This window comes from Equus caballus, chromosome 29, assembly GCF_041296265.1.
Source record: "Equus caballus isolate H_3958 breed thoroughbred chromosome 29, TB-T2T, whole genome shotgun sequence".
Lineage (NCBI taxonomy): Eukaryota > Metazoa > Chordata > Mammalia > Perissodactyla > Equidae > Equus > Equus caballus.
This window is the reverse complement of record NC_091712.1, coordinates 12,215,884-12,240,845: the sequence shown is the minus strand read 5'-3', so window position 1 is coordinate 12,240,845 and position 24,962 is coordinate 12,215,884. Positions and strand designations below refer to the sequence as shown.

The window sequence follows — 24,962 nt, the reverse complement described above, 5'->3', positions numbered from 1 at the left end:
GGGACACCCCAACACACACAATTCCCTCCCCCGCTCCCCTCCAGGAACACCAAACTCCATCAGTCAAGTCCCAGGGCTGGCTGTTGGCCCCTCCCAGGGGCAGTGGCCCCTGCCCTTCCCCACCCCAAATCTGCCCTGCTGCCAGCCCTTCCAGGCCTCCTCCCGCTCACTGCCACTGCAGGCCCGTCATGCTTGGCAGCCACAGCAGATTCGCCTGAGGAGGAAGGCCCCTCTCCTGAGGGAGGTCTCCAGCTGGGAGGGGGAGCCCCCTCTCCTCTGACTCCTAGGCCCCTCCCCCACAGTCACCCTCACCTGCTGCCGCTGCCTCTCCTGGGCTCCCTGGCGGGCCCTCTCTGCAGTCTTTAACACGGAGGTCGCCTCCTGTCGGGGCCGAGGACAGGGTCAGTGCGCCCATACTCCCCTCCGCATGTCCCCCAAGGCCCCTGATCTCAGACCCTGGCCATCGGCTCCAGTCCCCTGCTGCCTCTGCTGCTCCCACCTCCAGGGTGCTCTGATTCTAGACCAGTCCCAGCTCCAGGACTCAGTCCTGTGTGACCTTGGGCCTGCCCAGGCCTCCCTGGCCCTCTTTCCTCAGCTGAAAAGTGTGAGGAGAACGTCACCTGCTTCCAGGAGTCTCCTGAGGACACAGAGTCATCCGCGTGTCATCACTGCTCTCCCCTCACCTCTCGAGGAGGAGCCGGCACAAATCTCCTCACATTCCTGTCCTCCCTTGGATGGTAGCACCCCGCTGGGAGGCCTGCACCGCTGATCATTTCCCTCCACTTCCCAGAGGAGGAGACGGAGGCCCCCAGAGGGGCAGTGACTGGCTCAAAGACCCACTGGGAGAGGCTGCTCCCCGTGCCAGCTACAGGCCCTGTCCCTGCTGCCTTCACCCCAGCCCTGGCTCCAAATCTGACCAAGGCCCCGACCTCTGGACTCCAGGGGTGCGTCCAGACCCCAGCTGAACAGACAGGGAGGGGGAGGGCAGGGTGTCTTGCAGGGCCTGGCCGAGTGGCCCCGGCCTGCCCCACCCTCACCGGGCTCTCTGACCCCCAGCCTGGGCCGAGCCTTGCCATAGCCTCACCTCCTAGGATCCCCTCGGGATGCTCCCCTCCCCTCTCCTTCTGGCCTCCTTCCAGATCTCCAGCCTCCAGGTTACCTGCACCAGCAGCTCCCTGCTCACGCGTTTCTCTCTCCTGACCCACTTCTTCCAGGTTCGAGAACTCTCCCTGCGGGGTGGGGAAAGAAAGAAAGAAAGCAAGCAAGAAAAACTGTGGGATGCTTGAAGGCAAATCCCATTTATTTGAGAACCCAGCAGATCCAAACCGCCTGGGGCCTGGATGAGGGATTTCACTGGGGTGCTCTGAGCTCTAAGGTCCCCATGGGACTGCGGAGGGGCCTCCCCTCTTGTCCTCGGGGCCTCCATTCCCAGATGTCCCAAACAGATCTCTTTGGAACAGTGTTGGTTTCAGCTGCATAGAGGCTTCTGTTGCTGCAAAGGAAACACTTGACAATCTCCACCTGGGCTCAAGCCAGGATCTGGTCTGGAAGGAAATGAATCCCTGGGACAGAACTGCTGGCCTAAGGGCGCTGAGAGACTCAGAGACCCAGCACCCAGCTCAGTCCCTGTGCCCGGCGTTCGCTGTCTTCCAGGTGGCCTCAGCTGACTTTGGGGGACATGCCGGCCCAAATCAGGCTGCCTGGGCCACCTCACCCTCATGGTGCTTGGCTGGAGAGCAGACTACCCACCTGGAAACTTGTCCCCAGGTGTCTTGGAGACGGGCAATGGCAGGGCTCTGCAGGGCAGAAAGGATTGTGTGGAGGGAACAGAAGTTCCCGAGCCCTCGGCACTCCTGGGGAAGGGAAGAGATGGAGCCGTGATGGGGAGCTGAAGTTCTGCTGCCTCTGGTTTCTGTCCCCTCACGGACTTCCCCTGTCCTGGAGGAGACAGATGCCCAGGGAAGCCAGGGAGGGCACACCTGCCACCCGACGAGTAACACTGCCAGGCACAAGGATTTGTAGCTCAACACAAGGAAGGAAGTGAGCTTGTCCCCACTGGGACCTCAAGTCAAGGTCAATGTGGCCCTGGCATGAGGGTCAAGGGACAGTCCAGGGACTAAGACCCCAGACTTCAATCCTGAAGGCTGAGAAACAAGAGGCAATTCCCACGCATCCAGACAGGGCGTGCCAAGGCTTACCTCAGCCACCCTGATCCACAGCTCAACCACCCTGGCCCTGTCCTGCGCTGTCATGCTGGGGTCCCCAAGGCAGGTGACGAGGATGCAATTGGCCACGGTGTTGTCGTGCATCACACTGTCACGGACGGTGGGTGCCAGGTACTCTCGTTCCCTGTTGTCGCGCTCGGACCAGATGGAGCCGAGGCAGTGGGCGGGCACCAACGTCTTGAACAGCTCCTGCAGAAGATTCGGAGTGTCACCCGGTCCTGCCGCACCCCAGCTCGGCGTCCACAGTCCCCCATAGGCCCAGGCAGGGTGAGATCAGAACTGGAGCTCAGGAAGCAGAGCATGTGGCCTGAGGCTTGTGGGAGTCCCTGGGTTTTGTCTGTGTCCACTGAATGCACCCAGTCCAGGATGACCCCGGACACAGTACTGTGGGGAAGGGAGGGGACATTTGCTCCCAGCCCCGTCTCACTTCCTCCAAGCTCCAGAAGGCAGCCCACACATGCCCACCAGAAGGGCCATCATGCACCCATCCCAGTGCCCCTCGGGTCCCACACCCCATTCCCATGCACATTCCCCCGAGGCAGGGACAACCCCCAGCTTTGTTTGACTGTCTCCACTGGAGTCAATACACATCACCTTCCTGCTAAGTGCTGAGGCTGTCTGGGCCACCTGCGCAGGTGGGGGATCCACCCAAGGACCTGGCAGCACTTCAGTGAGTGCCTGTCCCCCACCAAAGGGCCAGACTCTGCCCACCTTCCACTCTCTCCCACCTCATTCATCGGCACAGCCACCCTGTACAGCAGGTGCTCTGAGTGTCCATCTCTACTGTCCCCTGTTCTCTAGGGGACAGCGAAGGCTTGGGAGAAAGAAAGCTGCCCAGGTCACAGTGTTGATAAGAGAGGGAGCAGGGATTTGGACCCAGATCATCGGAATCCCGAGCAGGGAATGGCAGGTGTGGGGTGGCTCATGGCACCGGGAAGGCAGGGGCCACCCGCCCCGCGAGCTCCTCTGCTCACCGAAGCCATCCTCGTCAGCTGCTCTGCCACCAGCTGGGGAGGGAAGTCCAAGATGTTCAGCTTCTCCTCCCGCAGCTGGTCCTCGGTGGTCACGGCCCAGGGGCAGTTGGGCTCTGGGGCTGCCTCTAATGGTGGCCCTTGCTCTGGTCCTGGAGTGGCTGACTCAGGGGCTGCTGGCTCCAGCTCTACCACACGTGGTGAGACTGGAGGTGCAGCTGGCTCCAGCCTGGGGGCTGGCACTGGCTCTGGCTCTGGAAGTGGCAGGAGCTTTGGAGCTGGCTCTAGAGCAGGATAAAGAGAAAGTTTCACCCACACACCTGACAGTTTCTGTGCCTTTCCAAAGATAGGAAGGGCTCCACTGCCTCTAAGGGAACGCTAGCCCATGAACCTCAACACAGACAGTCTTCCCAGACTCCAGTCCCCTCACCTTTCCGTTCGGCCTCAATGGCCTTGAGATGCTCCAGGTGGCCTGGCAGAAGGTAGGCATGGCCCTCCACATGGGAGCCACCAAAGCTGACGTGCAGAGTGGCCAGCTGCAGGGTCCAAGCGGGAAACCGCAGGGGCTCCCTGCAATCCTGCCCTTGGCCCAGCCAGGTTCCCAGCAGGAAATAGATAGCACTGCGTGGAGGCAGATGGGCCAGAGAGTCAGTGGCCTGGCCTTTCCTTAAACACCGCCCTCCCAAGGCACTCTTGTTAGCATCTGCGCCCCTTTGCCAGACCCTCCCCCTCCAGAGGAGGGCCCCATCCCAGCCCTGAGCCCTGGCTGGCTGTCCTGGCTGTGGCAGGCCTGCTCATCCAGCAGGCTGAACACAGAGTCTGTGAGAGTCTCTTGTTCCCACCGATACTCTCCTCCCCAAGGGTCTGGACACAGCCCACCCAAGCCCTGCATGAATGTGGGCCACTGGAATGAAGACTCCAGCAGATTTGGGAGCAGCTTGCTCACACACCTCCTACTATGGACCTGGCGGTGGTGCTCACAAGGTGTGGATGTGGAGAAAGGGAGGCAGGAGGGGCTGGGACTCTGCTGGGAGTGGGTCTCTAGGGGACAACGCAGCCCAGTCTCCTTTCCAATTCTCAAGGGGCCTGGGACCCATGCACAGCTGTCTTTGAGTCCAGTCCTGCCGGAGTGGAAGCCACCAGAACTCAGCCCTCCCATGGGAATCACAAGATGGGTGAGACGCAGGGTTCTCCCAGGCCTGACCCGGCCACAGCCTCCATCCTCTCCCCACACCCTGTTTGCAAGAGACAGGAGGCCGTCCTTCTCGACCCAAAGACCACTCACTTTGGGAGGTGGTCCTGTCCTCCAGCATCCCGCACGCAATGGGCCAAGCTGCCTCCATGTGTCCCAAAGGGGATGAGGGCATCGCCCGGGATGGAGGGTAGATGGGACCTGTGAATGATGTCAAGTGTGACTGTCTGACTCTCAGATTAGAGGGGAGGGCCAGGGAGGCTGTCTGCTTCAGTCACTGAGTGACACTTAGTGTGTCCAGAAGTCCTGCTCAGAGTAGGTCCTTCATAGACATTGTTGAATGACCTCCAAGCAGAACCACCCTGGGTGTCTGAGTGGGCCTGTGGCCCCTCTGTGGCCCTAGAGATCCCTAAGTGGCTACACCAAGGACAAGCACCAGGGCCAGCTGGATGGCATCTCAAACTCCTTGACAGGGTGCTCTCCAGGTGCTTTTCCAAACTCAAAAAGCCACAAGCCAGTGAAGGGAGAGGAAGACTACTTTCCGTGGGGGACAGAGAAATAATCACCAGCAGCAACCACAGCATGGCCCACCACCCTCTCTGCAGAGCCGGGCACCAGGGCAGCACCTGGAGGGCTGATCCCATTCATCCCTGGGAGAAGCCTAGCAAGTTCATCCTCTCCCACCCCACGTTTCAGAGGAGCCAACTCAGGCTCAGAGAGATGCGGTGACATTCCCAAGGCAAGACACACAGCTGGCAGTGGGCAGAGTCACCACTGTGCTGAGGGGGAGGTGGGCAGTCACCTGGGAAACAGCTGGTCCAGCACCTGGTGGGCTGTGCTGGAGCCTGAGTAGCTGCAGAGGGAGGTGATGACACTGCAGAGGACTCTGCTGGGGAAGGCTGGCAGCACAGTCTCTGAGAGCCTCTGCATCACGCCTGCCTGGAGGGCACGCATCCTGCAGGCCTCAGTGACAGACAGAGTGGACTCATCTTCACTCTGGGTGGGACGAGCAGGGACACAGAGTCAGGGTCACCACTGCGAACCACCAGCGTTATCGGGGTCTGCAGCTGACCCAGGAACTCCTAGCCCCTCCCAGACGTCTGCGACAGGAGAGACAGGGGTCCCAACTCAGCAAAGTTCTGGGCTCTCACAGTACAATCTGACTTTGGTCCTGCGGAGGATTCCACACTGAGCTCCCTCGAGGCCATTTGCTCGCTGAGGGACAACAGAGCTCCCTCTGTGCAGAGCACCAGCCCAGTGAACACCCAACAGACACCCCTCTCTAGAGAGGAGAACAGAGGCTTTGGCATGCCAAGTGGCTTCTCTAGGTCCTGTGGCTCAGAACTGAGAACCGCCCAAAGTGAGGGCTGAGGGACATCCCCTCTAACTGCCTGAGGCTTCATCAGACGCTGACCTGGAGGGAAATGTTATGTGGCCACCTCACCCCTCCCAGGTCTGGAAACAGTGTACAGGGCAGTGACACGTTCTGAGAACCCCTTTGACTTTCAAACACGCTGACGGTTATTTCTTTTACATTAAAGGGAGTTTGGAGACCCTTGTTATCGAGCTTTCATTTTCCAAAAAAGGCAAAATTCAAAGATACTCAGGGCCTATTGGGAAGTGACAACGACATCAACGTTTTCTCTAATCTTCCTAGGGAAATGCAAAGAGTGCCCTCCTACCCTCCTATGCAGCTGTTGGGGAGGAGCGGAAGTCCAGATTCCTTTGGGAATGGGACTGTGGGACACTCATGGGGGACAGCCCTGTTAGGGTCCCAGGAGAACGGCAGTTTGATGTTGGATTCTGGGCCTGCCCTGGTCATCTCAGGGGCCTGGGTGGGAAGACCCCTCCGTGCCCACTCTCACCTCAGAGCAGCCCTGGTTATTGATGGTGGCGCGGTGCAGCTGGTCCCTGTCCAGGGAGATGGAGTACCCGAAGCCATCCGTCAGCTCTTCCACCACCTCCTGCGTGCAGCTCTGCAAAGACAGTGCCCGAGAGCCGGGCCGGGAGGTCTGAGGGGCATGCCTCGACTTGGCCACAGGAGGAAACCCCAGCAGAGATCAGGTACCGAGCAGCATCTGCATAGACCTCTAGCCAGGGAGGGAATGAGATGACACCTGGAGGGCTCGGGACTAACCTATGGGTAGAGGAGCTTGGTTCCCAGCACCTACTCTCCCATCCTGCTAGCCACCACCTAGGCTGGGAACACGACACACTGCCAGGCTTCCAACACCGAGCAAATGGCTCCTGCCCAGGGTGGGTGCCCACTCAGCACCACCGTCCCTCTCTCACTCCCCTCCGACACACAAGGAGGCTCAAATTGTTGTGCAGGTGGCATCCAGTTGTGGCCTAACCCGGTTGGCTTTCCCTGTGTTACCTGAGTGCTCCTCCTGCCAGTTGGACAGAGGCGGTGCAGGTGAGGGCCAAGCCAGTGTCTATAGTGACTGAAAAGGCTCTTTTTCTTGGCTTTCCTGAAGCCAGAGCCTCCACAACTCGGGAGACAGCAGGAGAACATCCTCTTGTCTCCAGTGTCGCCACTCAAGTGGGCTCAATAGGATGCTATGTCTAGAATGTGGGCGCCTGGAGACCAGTGTGCTAAGTTCTGTTGGGGTCTGTCTCCAAGGAAGTGAGGTCACTTCCTCAAGTTTCCCTTACCTGGGCGCCTTCTTCAATCACACCCACCGAAAACCTCTCTGGGATCTTGGCTGCTCACCCTCCTTGCCCATGTCACCTCCAGAACTGTACACAAATAGCCAGCACAGATCCCAACACAGGACCTTGAGATGGAACCAGGGTTCCAGCTTGAGGACATGCAGCTGAGTTCCGACCTCTTTTTTCCTACAAGCTCTGTGTCCTGGAAATGCCAATGGGCCTCCCAGGGCCTCCTCAATCACCCAACCTGCACGATGGGGACGAGGCCAGAAATATCTCCCTTGGGACATCCTCAAGTGTAGAACAGACAATAGCGACAACACCTGTGGTCTGGTTTCCATGTGTCTGATGCACACACTTAGAGATGAAAGAATCACAAGAAGGGGTGGGATGTAGTGTGGAGTACCCCTCAAAACAGGACTGGGTTCCAGCTCTGTGACCTTGAGAAAGTCACTGCCCCTCTGGGCCTCATTTCCAGGTCTGCACCTTTAAGAGGTGGAAATTAGGGGAAATTCAGATACTTCCATTCACTGGCATGAAACCTTGCAAGGTCTCCTGTTTGACTTAGAATCAGACCCAAGTGCCTCGTGTCGGCCTATGTAGTGGGCAGCCTCCACTATGGCTCCTGGTGCTCACTGTCTTCTGCTGTGCACGTCCTTGTGGAACCACAAGTGGTCAGGAACTGCCTTGTGAATAGAATGCAGCCAAGGTGATGGGATGGCCCGCAACCCAGGGTTAAGAACAAAAAGCCTGGCCCTTCCTTCTTACTCATTGGCTTTAGTCCCCTCCGTCTTTCCCTCCTTCTGTTTCCATCTCTCTCTCTCTCTGCAGCTTATATCTCTGGAACTGGGGGAGCAAGTGTGCATGTTTTCAGTTGTCCTATGAAGATGTTCCATAGGAGAGAATGGAGGGAATGATTGGCCAACAGACAGGCAGGAACTCAGTCTTTCAGTCCAAACAAACCCCGTCAACATGCATGTGAGTGAACTTGGGAGCAAACCCTCCACGAGTCGAGCCGCAATATAGCCGCGGCCCCTGCTTCACGGAGACCTTGAGGCGGAGGCACCCAGCTAAGCTGTGCCCCATTCCTGGCACACAGAATTTGTGAGATGTTAAGGATTTGTATTTTCTAGGTGCAATGTCTTAGAGCAGTGTCATCAGAGAGCGACGGGAAAAGCACAGTCTGCCAGTTCCTGCCCTCTGGCCCTGCCTGTCCCCATCTACCCTCCTCTCTCTTCTCAGGCTCCTTCCAGCTACACTGCCCTCTTTCGGACATTGTCTGGTCAGACCCACTTCTTCCTGTGAGCCTCTGCGCCAGCGGTGCCTTCTCCCTGACACTCAAACTGTTCCCAGACACAGGCAGGCGTGCCTCTCATCTGGCACCCTGCTGACAGCAAATGTCACCCCTATGATGCCTTTCAGAGCCTCCCAGGCACAGGCTCCACTGTCACAGGTCTCCCACCTGCAAGGGCATCTCATGATGTCCTCCTGCTTGGTCTCATCTGGATAAAGTGAGTCCATGAAGGAGGGCTTTCTGCTTGGTGGACGAGGAGGCAGCTTCTTCTGGTTTCCTCAGGATCATGACTGTCTCTTCTGGGCTGAATGTTTCCCCTCCCAAGTCCATTGTGAAAGGAAATTCTCATTCCCTTGCTTTCAAGGGTCTGGTTTCCCCAAGAACACAGGGAGACTGGCCTCTCCCTGGAATGCGGCACCAGCCCCTACACCCAAAGCCAGAAAATTAGCACCCAGCTTGAAACACCACCAGATCCTGAAGTCAATTCCTGCTGAGGTCCCCCATCCATTTTGTAACCCCATAGTATCTCCTGATCTCACCTTTCCCCTAAGACACAGCTCCCAGCCTGCCCTTGGCTTCTTACAGGAACAGTGGGATTTCCCAGAAGCACTCCCAGCCTGGGCAAGAAATGTTTTGAAATGTTCTCTATGTATTTTCCAGGACATGGGATATGGGGAGAAGTCATTTTGGTTGTGTATGTGCAACAGTTTTGATGCGAATAGCATCTTTTTCAGACAGAGATCAAAGAGTGGGGCTACCGGGTGTAACAAGAAAATGGACACACTGAGCCAACGTCTTCATGGTGTGAAGTCATAGGGAGCAAAGAACGTGGTTAAGAGCAGAGAATATGGAGCCACAACTTATGTTCAAATTCCACCTCAATCACTTCCTAGATATTGGTAGAGGGCAAAGTACTTACCTCATTGGTGCCTCAGTTTCTTCATCTGTTGTTGGCAAGAAGGATAAGCATACCTAATTTGTGAGGATATGGAGAGTGCTAAAGGAGTTAATGTTTCAAAACACTTGCAACATCCAGCACATTGCATGCCCTGTACGCATACATTACAAATGAAATGTAAATGTTCTTCTGACGCTGTTTGCTCCAGACGGGAGACTAGGGGCTGGAAGGATGTAGACAGCACTCCCTGAGACAGGATGAATCAATGAATGAGCAACACTGTTGAAGGCATTACCAATGGCAGATCCGCCTCCCTATGGACATTCCCAAGGACAATCACACCCAAGCATCCCTCCTCCGTCCTGCATCGTCTTCTGGGATTCTATCCAGAAATCACGGGGGCTTCTTGAACCCTGGGACCCACACCCACCACAGGTTCTCTTCTGTCTGGCAGCAAACCCCAGGCCTTGTCCTAATGGCTGCAGCCCACAGGCTCTGACTCAGATCCTTTTCTTCACTTGAGGGAGACGTGTCATTCCCAGAGCTGGGCACACAGAGTGTCAGCCTTGGAGGAAATGCCTCCCTGGCCAGTGGCAGGTGGAAGAGCGCCGTGACGGAGTAGGATTTGGGGAGAGTCCTCCAGGTGTGGTCAGAAGGGGCCCAGCCAGGGCATTTGTCAGCAAGGTCTGGTTGGTGGACCTTGGTGGCAAAAGAGTGGTGGGGACAGCATGTTTTAGAGTTCCTGGCATGAGACAATCCACAGGATGGTCATGAAGTCAGAATCAGCCTAATGAGGTCCAGCTCAATCCACTGTCATCTGTTCCCTGACTGGCTCACTAATCCAGGAGTGATTTACAAGGGCGATATTCGTGTTCTACCATCTTTTCGTTGATTGGCAGGAGCTAGTATTCTTTACAAAACTTGTGTACTTTTACATAGGAAAGGATAGGTGAGTTCTGTAACAACCCTTCTTGCAAAGTTCTCGCTAACGTATTGAGTCTCTAACAGAATCCGCCGCTGGGAACTTCACCAAAGATCCTGACCTTTACTCTCTGGTTTTAGATCTTCCTGGTTGGTAAATTTTCTTGACTCCTGGCTCCTTTCCTGAGGTTCGTCCACTTAGAGCAATGTAGGACTGCAAGCTCTTGCCACTTGAGAAGTAGTGGTTCAACTCTATGATGATGTTGGTCTTGCTTACTAAGTGTGTGTGTGTGTATGTATGTGTGGATGAGACTGTTTTCTGCATGTTGCCACGTGGGTCAGATTGACTCCTTTCCTTGGAAAAATTGTCCCTAACCACTTTCTCTGGGCTTTATTTTCACGTCTTGAACAGTGCTGTCCAACAGTAGAATTTCACACTCTATCTAATGAAATTTAAACTTTTTTTAAATACTGACATTTAAAAAAGTAAAAATAAACAGGTGAAACTAATTTTAATGGTATATTTAAACCCATTATAACCAAGATATTACCATCTGTCCAGGCAATCTATATAAAAATTAATAGTGAGATAGTTCACATTTTTTTTTATTGGGATCAACAAATCCATTTACATAGTCTGCATTTGTAAGTTGAAACTTTTTACATATGTGGTTTCTGTGTCCCCCACTCAGAACCTGGGCTGACTTGTTAGAGAGGAAATAAAGCAGAACAGGCATAAGTAACGATCACTGTCAATCCAGCTCAGCACAAACACTCACAACTGACAAAAAGGCTGTCCCTGACCAGGGAGTAGAGGTCCCTCGGGGTCACATGGTGGATCAGCTGGTTCAGCACCCAGGAATGCTGCTCTCTGTCACATGGGGTCTCTGTCACACTCTCCATCATGAGCCATGGGGTCAGGGTGGTAGGTGCAGACAGCTTCCATGCTGGAGGCTGCCCCTTCCTCCGCAGGCCCGGGGAGAGAGGAATGTGGGGACTCTAGAGAGATGTCCTGAATCCTCTGATAATGGGGGCCAGAGGGAGGGAGGAGCAAATTGGCAGTCAGTGGCAAGAGTGAAAACTGCGGTGGTCACCGAAAGTGTTCATGACTCTCATATGCTCAGAAAAGGGACTTCCCTGAGGGAGATCAGTCTACAGCCCAAGACAAGGGACCCAGGCTGCTCTTCTTGAACAAGGATCCAAGCAGGGGAGGAGGCAGGAGGAGGATGAGCAGGAGAGACAGCAGGTGGGGTGCGGCTGGCTGGGACTCATCCTGCCGGGAGCTGCTGGCACCACGGTCTCATCAGGTGCTGCAGGACTCTCTCAGTGGAGTTCAATGTGGCTGAGCTCTTGCTCATGTCTGTCAAATACTGGATGTTGGAGATGGTGGAGTTGAGTGTGAGGGCCTTCAGGTCGTGCCCCTTGGCTGCAAGAAGAGAGGGAGAGAGATGGCCATCACTGAGAGCTGGCCTGAGACCAGATCAGAAGCCTGAACTCAGTATCATCTGTTGCCTTTGCTCCCAGTGGAACCACCACCCAATGCTGCGCTCATCCAAGTTGAAGCCAGCATATCTCTCAGCTCCTCCTCCCTCCCCTGCCGGTAACACCAATTGCACCTACAGATTGCTCCTCAATGCATTCCTTCTGTTCATTCACGTCCCAGGTAGGTCTTATCTTTTCTCACCGGAACCAACACCCTAACATGCTCACTGGATGCATTGTCTAAAGGATGTTCTCTGCCTTGAACATTAGAAGCATTTTTCTGAAATGAAGATCTCACTAGAACACTCCTGCTCTAGCATCACCCATGGCTCCCTAAGGCCTTCAGGGTTAAGTTCAAACTTCTTGACCTGGCACTCAAAGCCCTTGCACATCTGGCTCCTGCTGACTCTTCAGCCTCATTGATGCATTCACTCTGAGTTAGGCTTTGTGCTTCAGGCAAACCAAATTCCTGTCACTTCTCCCGTACACTATGCTGTTTTTGCCTACAGGGCCATTGCTCATGCAATTTCCTCTGCCAGGAACACGCTCCACACCTTATTTCCCTATATAACTCCTACTCCTTCTTAAAGACCCCAATTGGGCAAAACCCCCTCCAGAGAGCTCTTCCCACCCAAAGGATGCCAGGTGCTTCTCCTCAAAACATCCCACCTTGTATTAGAATTTTCTGTGACTTTCACAAGACCAGGGGCTCTCTGAGGGCTGCATCAGATTGAAATATTGGTATAATCCTTGTGATCAGCATGCTTGCCCTCAAAGCAGAATTGCACACCTCGGCTTCCCAGCTGCCCAGTAAGAATTGGTCAGTTGAGGTGTGGGGCTGGAGAGCTCCTCTGGGGAAGGAAGAGGGGCCCCCTAGGCCTGTGGTGTCTTCTGGTTGCTCAAGCAATGAGGAAGTAGGCAGGAACATGCTGCCCAGCTCAGGAGCTGTGGAAAGGGCTGTCATCTGGGAGACACAGAGACCCCACACAGTGGGTGAAGCCCCACAGGCTCCTCTGTACTCCAACAGTGGCTGTCCCAGGACAACCATTCACAGGTGAGCCCTAAATGTGAGTGACAGAAGGAGGGATTGTGTGAGTAGAGGGATGTTCGAGCCTGTGAGTGAGATGAACCCAAGAGAGACAGTGTGCTTGAAGAAGAGAGACACACAACAAAGAGACAGGTAGAGGCACAGATAGAGGGGATACCTGGATGGACAGAGGAAGAGCGGACAAATGGAGGGTCACAGGGAAAGCAGGAAGAACAAAGACAAGGAAGAGAAGTTGAGAGATGGGAGGAAAGAGGATGGAAGGAGAGAAGAAGGACAAACAGGCGAACAGGCAGGAGGACAGTTGGACAGATTGATACCTGGACAGATGCTCGGGTGGATAGATGGAAGGAAGGAAGGAAAGAAAGAATGGAGGGAGCGAGGGAGGGAGGAATGAAGGATAGGAGGAAGAGAGGAAGGAAGGAGTCTGAGAGGAGGGAGAACTGGGAAAATCACCTGCCCACGTTCAGAGGGTGCTTTAAAGGGAGGGTAAGGCTGAGAATACAGGACCCCTAACTCCCAGGCTTGTGTCCACCTGTCCCAATGCTGCCTGTTATTACTCGTAGAGACGGGCATATGGATGTAAAGGAAACCTTGAGCCCTACCCTCACAACACACAAAGCTCAATTCCTGGACACTTTGACCTAAAGGGGAAAGGTAAAATAATGAAACTTCTAGAAGACAACATAAGAGAACATCCTCGGGACCACAGGGTAGAAAAAACTTCTCAAAGAAGACACACACACACTCTCCATACAAGAAATATCGGTAAACTGGGATTCATTAAAATTTAGGCTTTCGGTTCATGATAAGACACATTACAAGAGGGAATTTGCAAGTCACAGAATGCGAAGAGATTGTCCCAGTTCCAATATTCAACAAAGGATTCACATGCAGAATACAGAAAATCTTCAGCATATTTATTAGATAAAATGCAGTGAAAGAGATACATATTAATGCTGCCTATTTTAATGAGCCACATTTATTTTACAAGGACAGTGAACAAAGCAATCTGAAAAGCAGGGGGTGGAAAACGAACAGTAGATAAACAGAATCCCAGGAGGGTTTGGAAAAAGCAAGAGAAGCCCCTTACATAACAGTTCATTGGCCTTAGAAAAGGAAAGTACTACTGGATTCTGTTAGGAAGTCAGAAAGATTGAAATATCTAGTGGCTTCAGTGGAAAAATAAGATAGGAAAAAATAACTATGATAGTTATTTGATTTTCCTCCAAATGACTTTATCCCTTAGAGAGCAAGGCACTTTCCTTTTCAATCATCAACACATCAAAGTTTAATTTCCCTCCATTTAGCCTTTTTCGTGGCCATAGGTTAGAAGCAGAAAAGGGGCTCAGCAGGCTGAACCAGTCTGCAGACATACTCTGTCCTGTTCCACACTGGCTCACACACGTGCAAAGTGGTCGCTTCTCACAGGGGAAAAGCCTGCAGGGCTGAGGGGCAGCCACCCCTTGGACCCTGTTTGTTTGTACCATTGGAAATTTCTCCTGAGTCCCTACTCAAAAAGGAAGTGGGTGGGGGGTAGAATAAGAAGGACATATATTTGAAGGAAATAGGAGAAAATATTTCATTGTGAGAGTAATAAATATTGGTTTTCAGAAGTCATGTGTATGTTGAAAGTCTATGTCTTAAGGTACCATAATGAAACAATGTACACCTCATCTTCTCCCTCTTTTATCTGAGCATAAGGTTAAAATCCATGAAATTCCTAAGCTTAAAAAAACACACAAAAATCACAAGGAAAGTTTTGGAGGTCATGGATGTGTTCAGCACTTGGTTGTGGTGACGATATGATGGGTGTATGCATATGTCCAAACTAATCAATACACATATAGAAAACGTGTGCATTTTTTGTCTATTACTCATACCTCAACAGAGCTAAAAATTCAAATAAATTCCTAAGTTTACTTTTTGAGGGTGTATAAAAGTCAAAATTTCTAATAAAATTCAGATTCTTAATTTCTGAACATAAATAGCATTCCTGCTTTGATGGGTGACCCCACGACTCTCAAAAAAATCAAGAGCAGTTGCTACTGTCAATCTCAGTGTAAGTTATTTTCAACAGCTCACCCTCTTCTTTACACCTCATTATTTAAAAACCAAGGAAATAGTCTTCAGCTTTTAAAATGAAGGAGTAAATGAGTCAGCTTGACATTATACTTTATTCAAGATTTAATGTTAAGTAAAGGAAATAACTGAGCATGAGCAGAATCCCTTCCATAACTCATCTTTTCTCCTATGCTGATAATAAAAATGACACTCTACTGAAACATAGTTTGCATGATATATTCTCAAGTAAATGTACTTAACTGCTGGACATTTGATTTCTTTTTTTCTTTTTTTAATCAATAATTTGCACAAAAAAATCAACTTAGGAGATAAAACGTATTGCTATTTAGAATTACTTCCTGATTGTAAATTACTAGAAGTGTAAACATGAAGTCAACGCTAAGGACGTTTTAAGTCCTTTAATTCATTTTGCCAAATTTCTTTTTTAGAAAATAATGTTAATATAGGACTTTGAGAAACCTGTTTCATGACACCCTAATCTGTTGAAGGATAATTTTGAGATTCTCATTCAATTTCTTCATATTTATCTATAAAACTTATTTGGCGTCTTTCATCTTTTTACCATTTTCATCTTTTTAACTTTCGAAGGTTTAACTTTCCAAGAGAGTATTTTTTAATGACGAGCTAACTGATGAATTTGTGCACCGACTGTTTTTTTGAGACTGAATATACAAATGGACAAAGGCCAGATCATATATGACAGTATAACTCTGACTCCCAACGTGGGAAGCAAACATCCCAAGAAGCCAAATCACAGCCCCTGCAGCATTCAGCACACAACAGTCAGCACTTGGTCAGTAACTGCCAGTTTCCAAAACTCTCGTTCTGCTTTCAACACAGGACCGCCAGAGAAAGCCACATATGCTCCCTAAACCATCACATAGGGTGCCTGCCTTCTACTTAGTGAGCTTCGGCTTCCCCGTGTCAACAACTTCCAATCAGGCCACCCCTCCCCCACTCTCCTGAACTCTGCCACCCTCTCCCCTCCCTTTCCATTCTCTCCTCTTCTTGTGCATGCGACAATCCTCTCCTGTCGCATTACAGTCTCTGCAATATTTTTAACGTGTGATAGAGCAGCTCCTCCCTCAGAGTTCTTCCTGGTCCATATTTTCCTAGCTTAGCTTATGTGTTTATTTTTTCCATGTAGGATCATTTATCTAACTCAACAGAAAAGCTCGTTAAAATTTTTATTGGCATTGTATTCAATTTATAAAGTAATGGGACTGACCATTTAATGAAACTTCCTAACTTAAAACATAGACTGACTTTCCATTTGCCAACTATTTTTAATTGAAATTTATAGTGTGATCGTTGTAGATTCTACACTGCTGTAAGGAATAACTCCAAAAGTTCCAGTGTACACTTTACCCAGTTCCTTACAATGATAACATTCTGCAAAACTATAGGACGATACCACAGCCAGCTTGTTGGCATTGATGCAATCCACTATCTTATTCAGATTTCTCCAGTTTTACTTGTACTAATTTGTTCCTGTGTGTTTAGTTCTGTACAATTTTATCAGATGTGCAAGTTTGTGTATCCATCACAGCTAAAATAATGATCAGTTTTATCACTACAAGGTATTCTTGTATTGCCTATTAAAAAATAAACGGATGTTATTTTTTAGAGCAGTTTTACATTTACAGCAAAATTTAATGAAATACACAGTGTTCTCATATAGTCCTTGCCCCCACATGTGCATAACCTTTCTGTTGTCAATATCCCTCATCAGAGTAGTATACTTTTCACAATTGATGAACATACATAGGCACATCATTATCACTCAAAGTCCATAATTTACATTAAGGTTCACTCTTGGTGTCAGAGATCACTAGGGTATAACTCTGTGGTCCATTTCTGGATTCTCTACTCTGTTCCATTGATTTATGTAGCTGTCCTACAATGAAAATGATGATGCTGTGATTACAGTATGTACAAGGCAATACTAAATATTGTTAAAGTGTTTACTGCCGCATTATTCTTCCTGTCATGATTGTTTTAGCTACTCTCAGCTATGTGCCTTTCTATATAAATTTTAGAAAAAGGTGTCTCTGTCTACAAACTGTGGTGGAATTTTTATTAGAATAATATTAGACCTATAGATCAATTTGGGGATAATTGAGACCTGTACTCATTATTCTATCCAGTAACATGGTGAGGACTGCAGAATTCTCAGCACATAACAACTCCTTCCAAACCCCCACACCAGGAGGAGACTCAACCAGACTCTGGCGTGGCTTCTAGCTGCATGAGTCTGTGTAACCGGAATGACTCCAGCCCACCATTAAAATGCCTTCCTGAGAGCTCAAAGCTGACAGAAAAATTTGCTATTTATTTTAGTCAACACCCAATTATAGGCCTCTGATACCCCTGCTTAGAGTATTTACTAAAGAGGGCTTACAACTGTAGATATGTATCTCTCAGAATTCTCTAAAGGACCTAAGAGCCACTCCTTTGAAATACGATCATTAAGACAGATAGAGGCTCTTTCTCTCAACTTCTGAGTGAGGATAGAATCCTAACTTTGATAACTGCAAAGTAACGAACACAGTGGGTCTAATCACAGTTACGCTGACCAACCTTTGTACTTTTTCACTTCTTTGAATATACTGAGCCCCTGAACCCTGCTCCTTCATTCCCTCTTTAAAATTCTAGATTCACCTCCGTACAAATCTGAGCGCAGCTCAGCTTCTGTCAGCTGTTACTGAATAAAATCTGCTTTCACCACTTTAACTAATTTCTGCTGCATTTGTCTTTGACAATAGTAAGGCTCTCAATTTATTTGCATCTTCTTTAATCACTGTAATCGGTATTTTATAATTTTCAGCATCAGATCCTGTACACATGTTCTTGAATTTATGCCTGAATATTTCATGTTCTTCAGAGTGGTTTTAAATAATACAGCATTTTCAAGTTTATCATCTGCAGGTTCATCATTAGTTGTAGAAATAAAATTGTCTTTTGTGTGTTGATCTTGTACTTTGTACTTGGTGAACTTTTTATACTCACGTATTAGTTCTGATTTTTTTTTTTTTTGTAGATTCCCAGAGTTTTTTTACACAGACAACAATGAAACTAGGAATGGTTACATTTTTTCCTTTCTAAACTCTATGGCTTTTATTTCCTTTACTTCTGTTATTGCCAGAAGCTTCAGTATTTTGTTGAATAAGAGTAGTGAAAGTGGTATTCCTTTCCTTGTTCCTTATTGTGGGGAGAATCATTTAGTGTTTCCCTGTTAAACATGAAGTCAACTGTGCATTTTCTGTAGATGACCTTCAACAAGTGAAAGTAGTTTCCATCTATTTCAAACTTGCTAGAAAATTTTATGACAAACAGGAGTTGGATTGTATCAAATGTTTTCTCTACAGCTCTTGCTTATTAACAAGTCTTGCACTTAAACAAATAGACAGCCAGTTATTTCTCTGGCAAAAATTGGTTTATCTGGGATTAGCAAAGAATAGCCATTTGGAGTGTGCAACCATGGCAAGCCATGCAGGAGCACCCAGCAAGGAAGAGAGGAGAAGCTCTTTTATCTCAGAGTGGGGAAAACTGTGGGGGCTATTGGACACAGTCTTGAGGGCAGTGGCTTTTCATCGGCAGAGTTGTGACTGTCTCTCCTTGGGTTAGTTTCTGACTGGTCAGGAAGAGAAAGTCTTTATTCTTCCTGTTGCACTGCGCCTTTGACATAGGGCATGAGAACTCCCTCTATTAGCCTTCCAACACTATTTCAACTACGTTTCCGTTTATTAACTTTCACATGTCCCCATTTTGATTGCGATCTTTCTCTGAAAGCACTGTTGATCTGCAGTCAGATTTTTCCACTTTCAGTAGCCTCTCGTCCCTCGATGCCAGGAAGGAGCTTCTCTGGGAGTCATGTCCCAGGTTGGAGGAAAAACACACAGATTGGAAACCTATCGCGGCCACATTTGAGGAACACGGAGTGAGAGGAGGGAGAACTCTCTGGCACTTTTTACCTGAAGTTTGCATGTTATCAAGATCAGAGGCATTGGAGATGATCTGAAGTGTCATGTCATCCTCAAAGGTTTGGCAGACAAACTTCCAACAGACCTGGTCCAGACACCTTGGAAACCTTCGCATCAGATACTGTCTGCTTCCATTTGGAGAAATCTTTATTTTTAAGTCACCAAATGATGTGCAGTTCCCCCCAGAGTTTGTGCTTTCTTCAGGTGTGTCGCATGAATCCAAGTCTTGAGTTTTGTGGCAAAAAGCTTGGCTAGCAGCGCCCGACTGAGGAAAATACTATCATCTTGGTTGAGTTTTGTTAGTTTGAAATTTTTGGTAAGTTGTTCCTTGTTTTCAAGTTGTTAAATTTATGAGAATGGAGCTGTTTATATTATTTTCAATGGCTGAAGAACCTGCAGTGATCTATCCCTCTAGTGTGTCTCAGGCCTTTGAGGGTGAAGAGGCTTCCCCAAAGCTTCTTGAGGCAGAACCCTGTTTGCTGTTGGCCCCTAACAGCTTGAGTGCATCTGGGTTGGGGAGGAGACAGAGACTTCCAAGAACAAGTTGTTTCTTCTTGAAGGAATGCTGAAGATGCCCAAAGTATGGTACTTTGACATACAAATTATTTGGAGCCAAAAGCAATCGAGAGCCAGCAGATGCAGGAAAAACTCTTGATCTCCACCTTGACTGCTGTAAATGAAGGATAGACTTCCTCTTTGGAAAGGAAATTTATGTTTCTAAAGGAAATTTCCATTAGGAAAAGCATCGGCACCAGAAAGAGAATGACTCTTAGAGAATTTTTTTTTGAGGAAGATTAGCCCTGAGCTAACATTCCCCACCAACCCTCCTCTTTTTGCTTAAAAAGATAGGCCCTGAGCTAACATCCATGCTCATCCTCCTCTACTTTATACGTGGGATGCCTGCCACAGCATGGCTTGATAAGTGTTGTGTAGGTCCGCACCTGGGATCTGAACTGGTGAACCCCAGGTCATCAAAGCAGAATGTGTGAATTTAACCCGTGTGCCACCAGGCCAACCCCTACAGAATTTTTTTTTTTTTTTGAGGAAGATTAGCCCTGAGCTAACTGCTGCCAATCCTCTTCTTTTTGCTGAGGAAGACTGGCCCTGAGCTAGCATCCACGCCCATCTTCCTCTGCTTTATGTGTGGGACACCTGCCACAGCCTGGCGTGCCAAGTAGTGCCATGTCTGCACCCGGGATCAGAACCGGCGAACCCCAGGCCACCAAAGCGGAACGTGCACACTTAACCAGTGAACCATCAGGCCAACCCCTAGAGAATTTTTTTAACTGAGAAGTTTATCTGCATAACAAGGCAAGCTTTATTTATTATACATTTTTTCCCCTCATCTTCCCATAATTTTTCTTCAGCCACTTCCTGCTGCTGTTCACCCAGATGGCTTCCTGCTTCCAAGCTCCCCCATGTGCACTCAGTGTGGACTGGACTTGCAACTGGCAGCTGGTGTGGAGCTGCCTGCTCGAGGGCTGCAGAGCACCATCCTAAGTCTCATCCCCAGCATGACCTACCTGGCCAGCAATACTCAGGATCTGCCACCACTGCACAGGATTGGGGCCGCGGCACTGATGGTTCAGATTGTGGGCAGTACCCAGCCCAATTCCCACTCACTTTTGTTGACCACACGCCTGTGCTGTTTGCAGATGGTACAGATTTAAAAGAGAAGTCATATCCTGCTGTTAAAGTGGAACTGTTGGACTGACTTGAGGGATTTTTCAACACCTGTAAAACTAAAGAGAAGCTGGGAGAATTATCAGAAGAGTTCTACAAAAATGAACTACTATCGATTGAAATGTTGAATATACATGTCCCTGCAGCTGCTAAATTGAGACGTCTTTTAGACAGTTCTCCTAAGGAAGATTTACTAGACATTCTGACATCACTTATCCAAACAAGCAACAGAAATGCTCCAAATTTTAGATACTGTGACTCTGGAGGAAACTGTCCAAGACGATGATACCACTGCTGGTGAAACAAATGCAAGAATTGAAATTGCTTTAAAAAAACAGAAAACTTGGGGCCGGCCTGGTGGCACAGTGGTTAGGTTTGCGTGTTCTCCCTGAGTGGCCCGGACTTTGCCGGTTCAGATCCTGGGTGCAGACCTATGCACCACTCATCAAGCCATTCTGTGGCAGGAGTCCCACATATAATGTAGAGGAAGGTGGGCATGGATGTTAGCACAGGGCCAGTCTTCCTCAGCAAAAAGAGGAGGATTGGTGGTAGATGTTAGTCAGGGCTAATCTTCCTCAAAAAAAAAAAATTATAACAATAAAACAGAAAAAGCGAGAAAGATGATAATAAATGCATTATATGAATATGCCTCAATAGGATTTCACACATCCTAGGTACTTTATTTTCTGGCACATTGTTATGGGATATCATGCAGGTGATTTCGACATATCCTGTGTGTTTTCCATGCGTGTCCGACACCTGATTCTGGCGTGTCCGGCAGGTAGTTTCAGTGAATCAGGCACCTGGTTCCGGCGTATCCAACAGGTGGTCCCGGCATGTCTGGTAGGCGATTCCAGCATATGTGACATGTGGTTCCGGCATATCCGGCAGGGGATTTCGACGTGTCCGGCAGGTGGTTCCAGCATGTCCAGCACCTGGTTCTGGCATGTTTTGCAGGTGGTTCCGTCATGTCGGCACCTGGTTTTGGCATGTGCGACACCTGTGTCTGGTGTATCTGGCAGGTGGTACTCACAAGACTGGCAGGTGGTTCACATGTGTCTGGCACCTGGTTTTGGCATGTGCGACACCTGCGTCTGGTGTATCCGGCAAGTGGTTCTCACAAGACTGACAGGTGGTTCAGCTGTGTCAAGCAGGTGGTTCTGGCATTTTAGGCACCTGGTTCTGGCCTCTGCTGTACCTGTTTCTGGTGTATCCATCACATGGTTCCAGGGTGGCTGGCACATGGTTCTGGCATATTCGGCAGGTGGCTTCAGCGTACTGGGTGCCTGGTTCCGGCGTATCTGACAGTGGGTTCCATGGTTTCTGGCAGGTGGTTCCTGCGTGTCTGGCATGTGGTTCCGGTACGCTCTGAATGTGGTTCCAGCGTGTCCGTCAGGTGGCTACCATGTGTCCAGGACCTGATTCCATCGTGTGCGGTTGGTACTTTCAGAGTGTCCAGGTGTTGGTTCCAGCATGTCTGGCCGTTGGTTCCCGCATGTCCAGGGGTGATTCCGGTGTGTCCGGCAGGTTGTTCCGGCCTTTTCCAGAAATTGCTTCTGGTGTACCCAGGACCTGGTTCTGGTGTATCCGGCAGGTGATTTTGCCGTGTCTAGCAGATTGTTCCAATGTGTTACACTGGTGGTTCCGGCCTCCGTGGCAGGTGTTTGTGGCATGTCTGGCACCTGATTCTGGCGTATACGGCAGGTGGTCTCAGGGTATCTGGTACCTGGGTGCGGCACATCCAACAGGTGGTTCCAAAGTGTCTGGCAGGTGGTTCCGAAGTGTCTAGCATGTGGTTCTAGTACGTTCGGAAGATGGCTCAGGCGTGACCGTTGGGTGCTTCAGGCATGTGCGGGAGTTGGTTCTGGCGTGTCAGAGTCATGGTCCCAGCATGTCCGTCATTTGGTTCCAGGTGGTTCTGGCTTGTCTGGTGGGTGCTTCCAGTGTGTCTGGCGGGTCGTTCTGGCATGTCTGTGTGGTGGTTCCAGAGTGTGTGGCGGGTGGTTACGGCATGTCTACCAGGTTTTTCCAGCATCCAAGGTGCCTGGTTCCAGCATATCAGGCAGGTGATTTTGGCGTGTCCAGCAGGTGGTTCAGGTCAGTCCGGGAGATGGTTCCAGCGTGTCCAACATGTGGTTCTGGCATATCTGAGAGATGGCTCCGGTGTGTCCGGCAGGTGGTCCCGTTCTGTCTGGCACATGGTTACGGGGTATCATGCAGGTGATTTCAACATGCCCTGTCGGTTGTCGAGGCCTGTCTGACACCTGGTTCTTGTGTGCCCGGCATGTAGTTTCAGTGAATCAGGCACCTGGTTCTGGCATATCCAACAGGTGGTCCCAGCATGTCTGGTACGTGATTCCCGCCTGTGCAGCACATGGTTCCGGCGTATCCGGCAGGTGATTTCGACGTGAGCGGCAGGTGGTTCCAGCATGTCAGGCACCTGGTTCTGGCATGTCTTGCAGGTGACTCACTCGTGTCTGGGACTTGGTTCTGGCATTTCTTTAAGGTGGTTCATTCATGTTCAGCACCTGGTTTTGGCGTGTGCAACACCTGTTTCTGGAGTTCTTGGCAGGTGGTTCTCACAAGACTGGCAGGTGCTTCAGGCGTGTCCAGCAGGTGGTTCTGGCATGTCGGGCACCTGATTCTGGTGTGCCCAGCATGTGGTTCCAGACTGTCTGTGAAGTGGTTCAAGCTGGTCTAGCAGGTGTTTCAGGTGTGTCCAGCAGCTGTTTCAGGCGTGTCCGGCACCTGGTTCTGGCCTGTGCTGGACCTGTTTCTGGTGTATCCGTCACATGGTTCCAGCGTGTCTGGCACATGGTTCTGGCATATTCGGTAGGTGGCTTCAGCACACTGGGAGCCTGGTTCCGGTGTATCTGACAGTTGGTTCCATGGTGTCTGGCACGTGGTTCCTGTGTGTCTGGCATATGGTTCTGGTACATTCGAAAGGTGGTTCCGGCATGTCCAGCAGGTTGCAACAGTGTGTCTGGGACCTGATTCCATCCTGTCCGGTTGATGCTTTCAGAGTGTCCTGGCTTTGGTTCCGGCCTGTCTTGCAATTAGTTCCCACATGTCCGGTGGGTGATTCTGGCGTGTCTGGCAGATTTTCCAGCCTTTTCCAGAAATTGGTACTGGCGTATCCAGGACCTGGTTCCGGTGTATCTGGCAGGTGATTTTGGCGTATCCAGCCAGTTGTTCTGGCGTGTTAGGATGGTGGTTCCAGCTTGTGTGGCAGGTGTTTGTGGCGTGTCTGGCACCTGGTTCTGGCATATTTGGGAGGTGGTTTCAGTGTATCTGGTACTTGGTTCTGGGATATCCAACAGGTGGTTCCGAAGTGTGTGGCATGTGGTTCTGGTAGGTTCAGAAGATGGTTCCGGCCTGTCCGTTAGGTGCTTCCAGCATGTCTGGAAGTTGGTTCTGGTGTGTCAGACTCATGTTTCCAGTGTGTCCAGTGGGTGGTTCCAGGTGGATCTGGTGTGTCCGGTGGGTGCTTCCGGTGAGTCTGCTGGGTCGTTATGGGATGTCTGTGTGGTGGTTCCAGAGTGTTCGGTGGGTGCTTTCGGCATGCCTGTCGGGTTTTTCCAGCCTCTAAGGTGCCTGGTTCAAGCATATCCAGCAGGTGAGTTCTTTCTCAGCTTCCTAAAGAGCTGGAAGCAAGACAATTTGTGGCTTGTCTCCGCTTGAGGGACGGAGGCAGTGCTTTGTGCCATCCACCTCTCGAGCAATATAGGGCATGGTTGAGAGCAAATGGGCCTTTCTGACATAGGGGCTTTCTGACACTCTCTCCACGAATGCACAAGGACAGTTGGTTAAAAGCCTCTTGTCTCTATCCTCCTAAGCTTGTGGAATCACAATCATTCGGGCCTTGGCCCCATTGCTTAAGGGGAAGACGTAGCCATTAGCCCTGAGCCGGGTTGGCAAGAGGGAAATGTGGCAGAAGCAGAAGTTCTAAAGCAGCGAGTTAGGGCTGGGAGGAAATGGCGTTCAGCTGCCTGCGTATGAGAGGTTCCCAATATGCTGTAAGAGCACTGTGGAAAGCGACTTCTTTCTCAGCTTCCTAAAGAGCTGGAAGCAAGATGGTTTGTGTCTTGACTCCCCTGGAGGGATGGAGGCAGTGCTTTGTGCCTTCCACCTCTAGAGCAATGTAGGGCACGGCTGAGAGCAAAGGGGCCTTTCTTCCATAGGTGCTTTCTGACACTCTCTCCTCCAGTGCACAAAAGCGGTTGGTTAAAAGCCTATTGTCTCTCTCCTCCTAAGCATGTGGATGCGCAATCATTCGGGCCTCAGCCTCCTTGCTTAAGGAGAAGATGTAGGCATTTTGTCTGAGCTGGGTTGGCAAGATGGAAATGCCCCAAAAGCAGAAGTTCTAAAGCAATGAGTTAAGGGCTCCAAATAAACAGCATTTCAGGTGCCTTTGTATGAGATGTTCAAGGTACACTATAAGAACAGTGTGGCAAGTGAGTTCTTTCTCAGCTTCCTAAAGAGCTGGAAGCAAGATGGATTATTGCTCATCTCCCCTTGAGGGTTGGAGGCA

The 24,962-nt window shown here is 50.2% G+C and overlaps 1 protein-coding gene across 7 annotated transcripts in view; it reads right to left on the bottom strand.

The window, feature by feature from the left end:
- The window catches only part of LOC138921419 (ral guanine nucleotide dissociation stimulator-like), a 93,342-nt gene that overhangs the window by 2,215 nt on the left and 66,165 nt on the right, over nt 1–24,962 (bottom strand). For 5 of the 7 annotated variants that reach the window (XM_070255208.1, XM_070255210.1, XM_070255209.1 and 2 more), the window contains 10 exons: nt 9,254–11,579; nt 6,254–6,364; nt 5,191–5,384; nt 4,482–4,589; nt 3,627–3,817; nt 3,200–3,480; nt 2,199–2,414; nt 1,750–1,853; nt 1,160–1,229; nt 313–381 (listed from right to left, as the gene is read on the bottom strand). In XM_070255208.1, the coding sequence (XP_070111309.1) occupies nt 313–381; nt 1,160–1,229; nt 1,750–1,853; nt 2,199–2,414; nt 3,200–3,480; nt 3,627–3,817; nt 4,482–4,589; nt 5,191–5,342 (1,191 nt within the window). In that variant the 5' untranslated portion in view covers nt 5,343–5,384; nt 6,254–6,364; nt 9,254–11,579. Of the gene's footprint in view, nt 1–312; nt 382–1,159; nt 1,230–1,749; nt 1,854–2,198; nt 2,415–3,199; nt 3,481–3,626; nt 3,818–4,481; nt 4,590–5,190; nt 5,385–6,253; nt 6,365–6,765; nt 6,951–9,253; nt 11,580–24,962 lie in introns of those variants that run through there. The other 2 variants (XM_070255205.1, XM_070255206.1) reach the window with 2 other exon arrangements.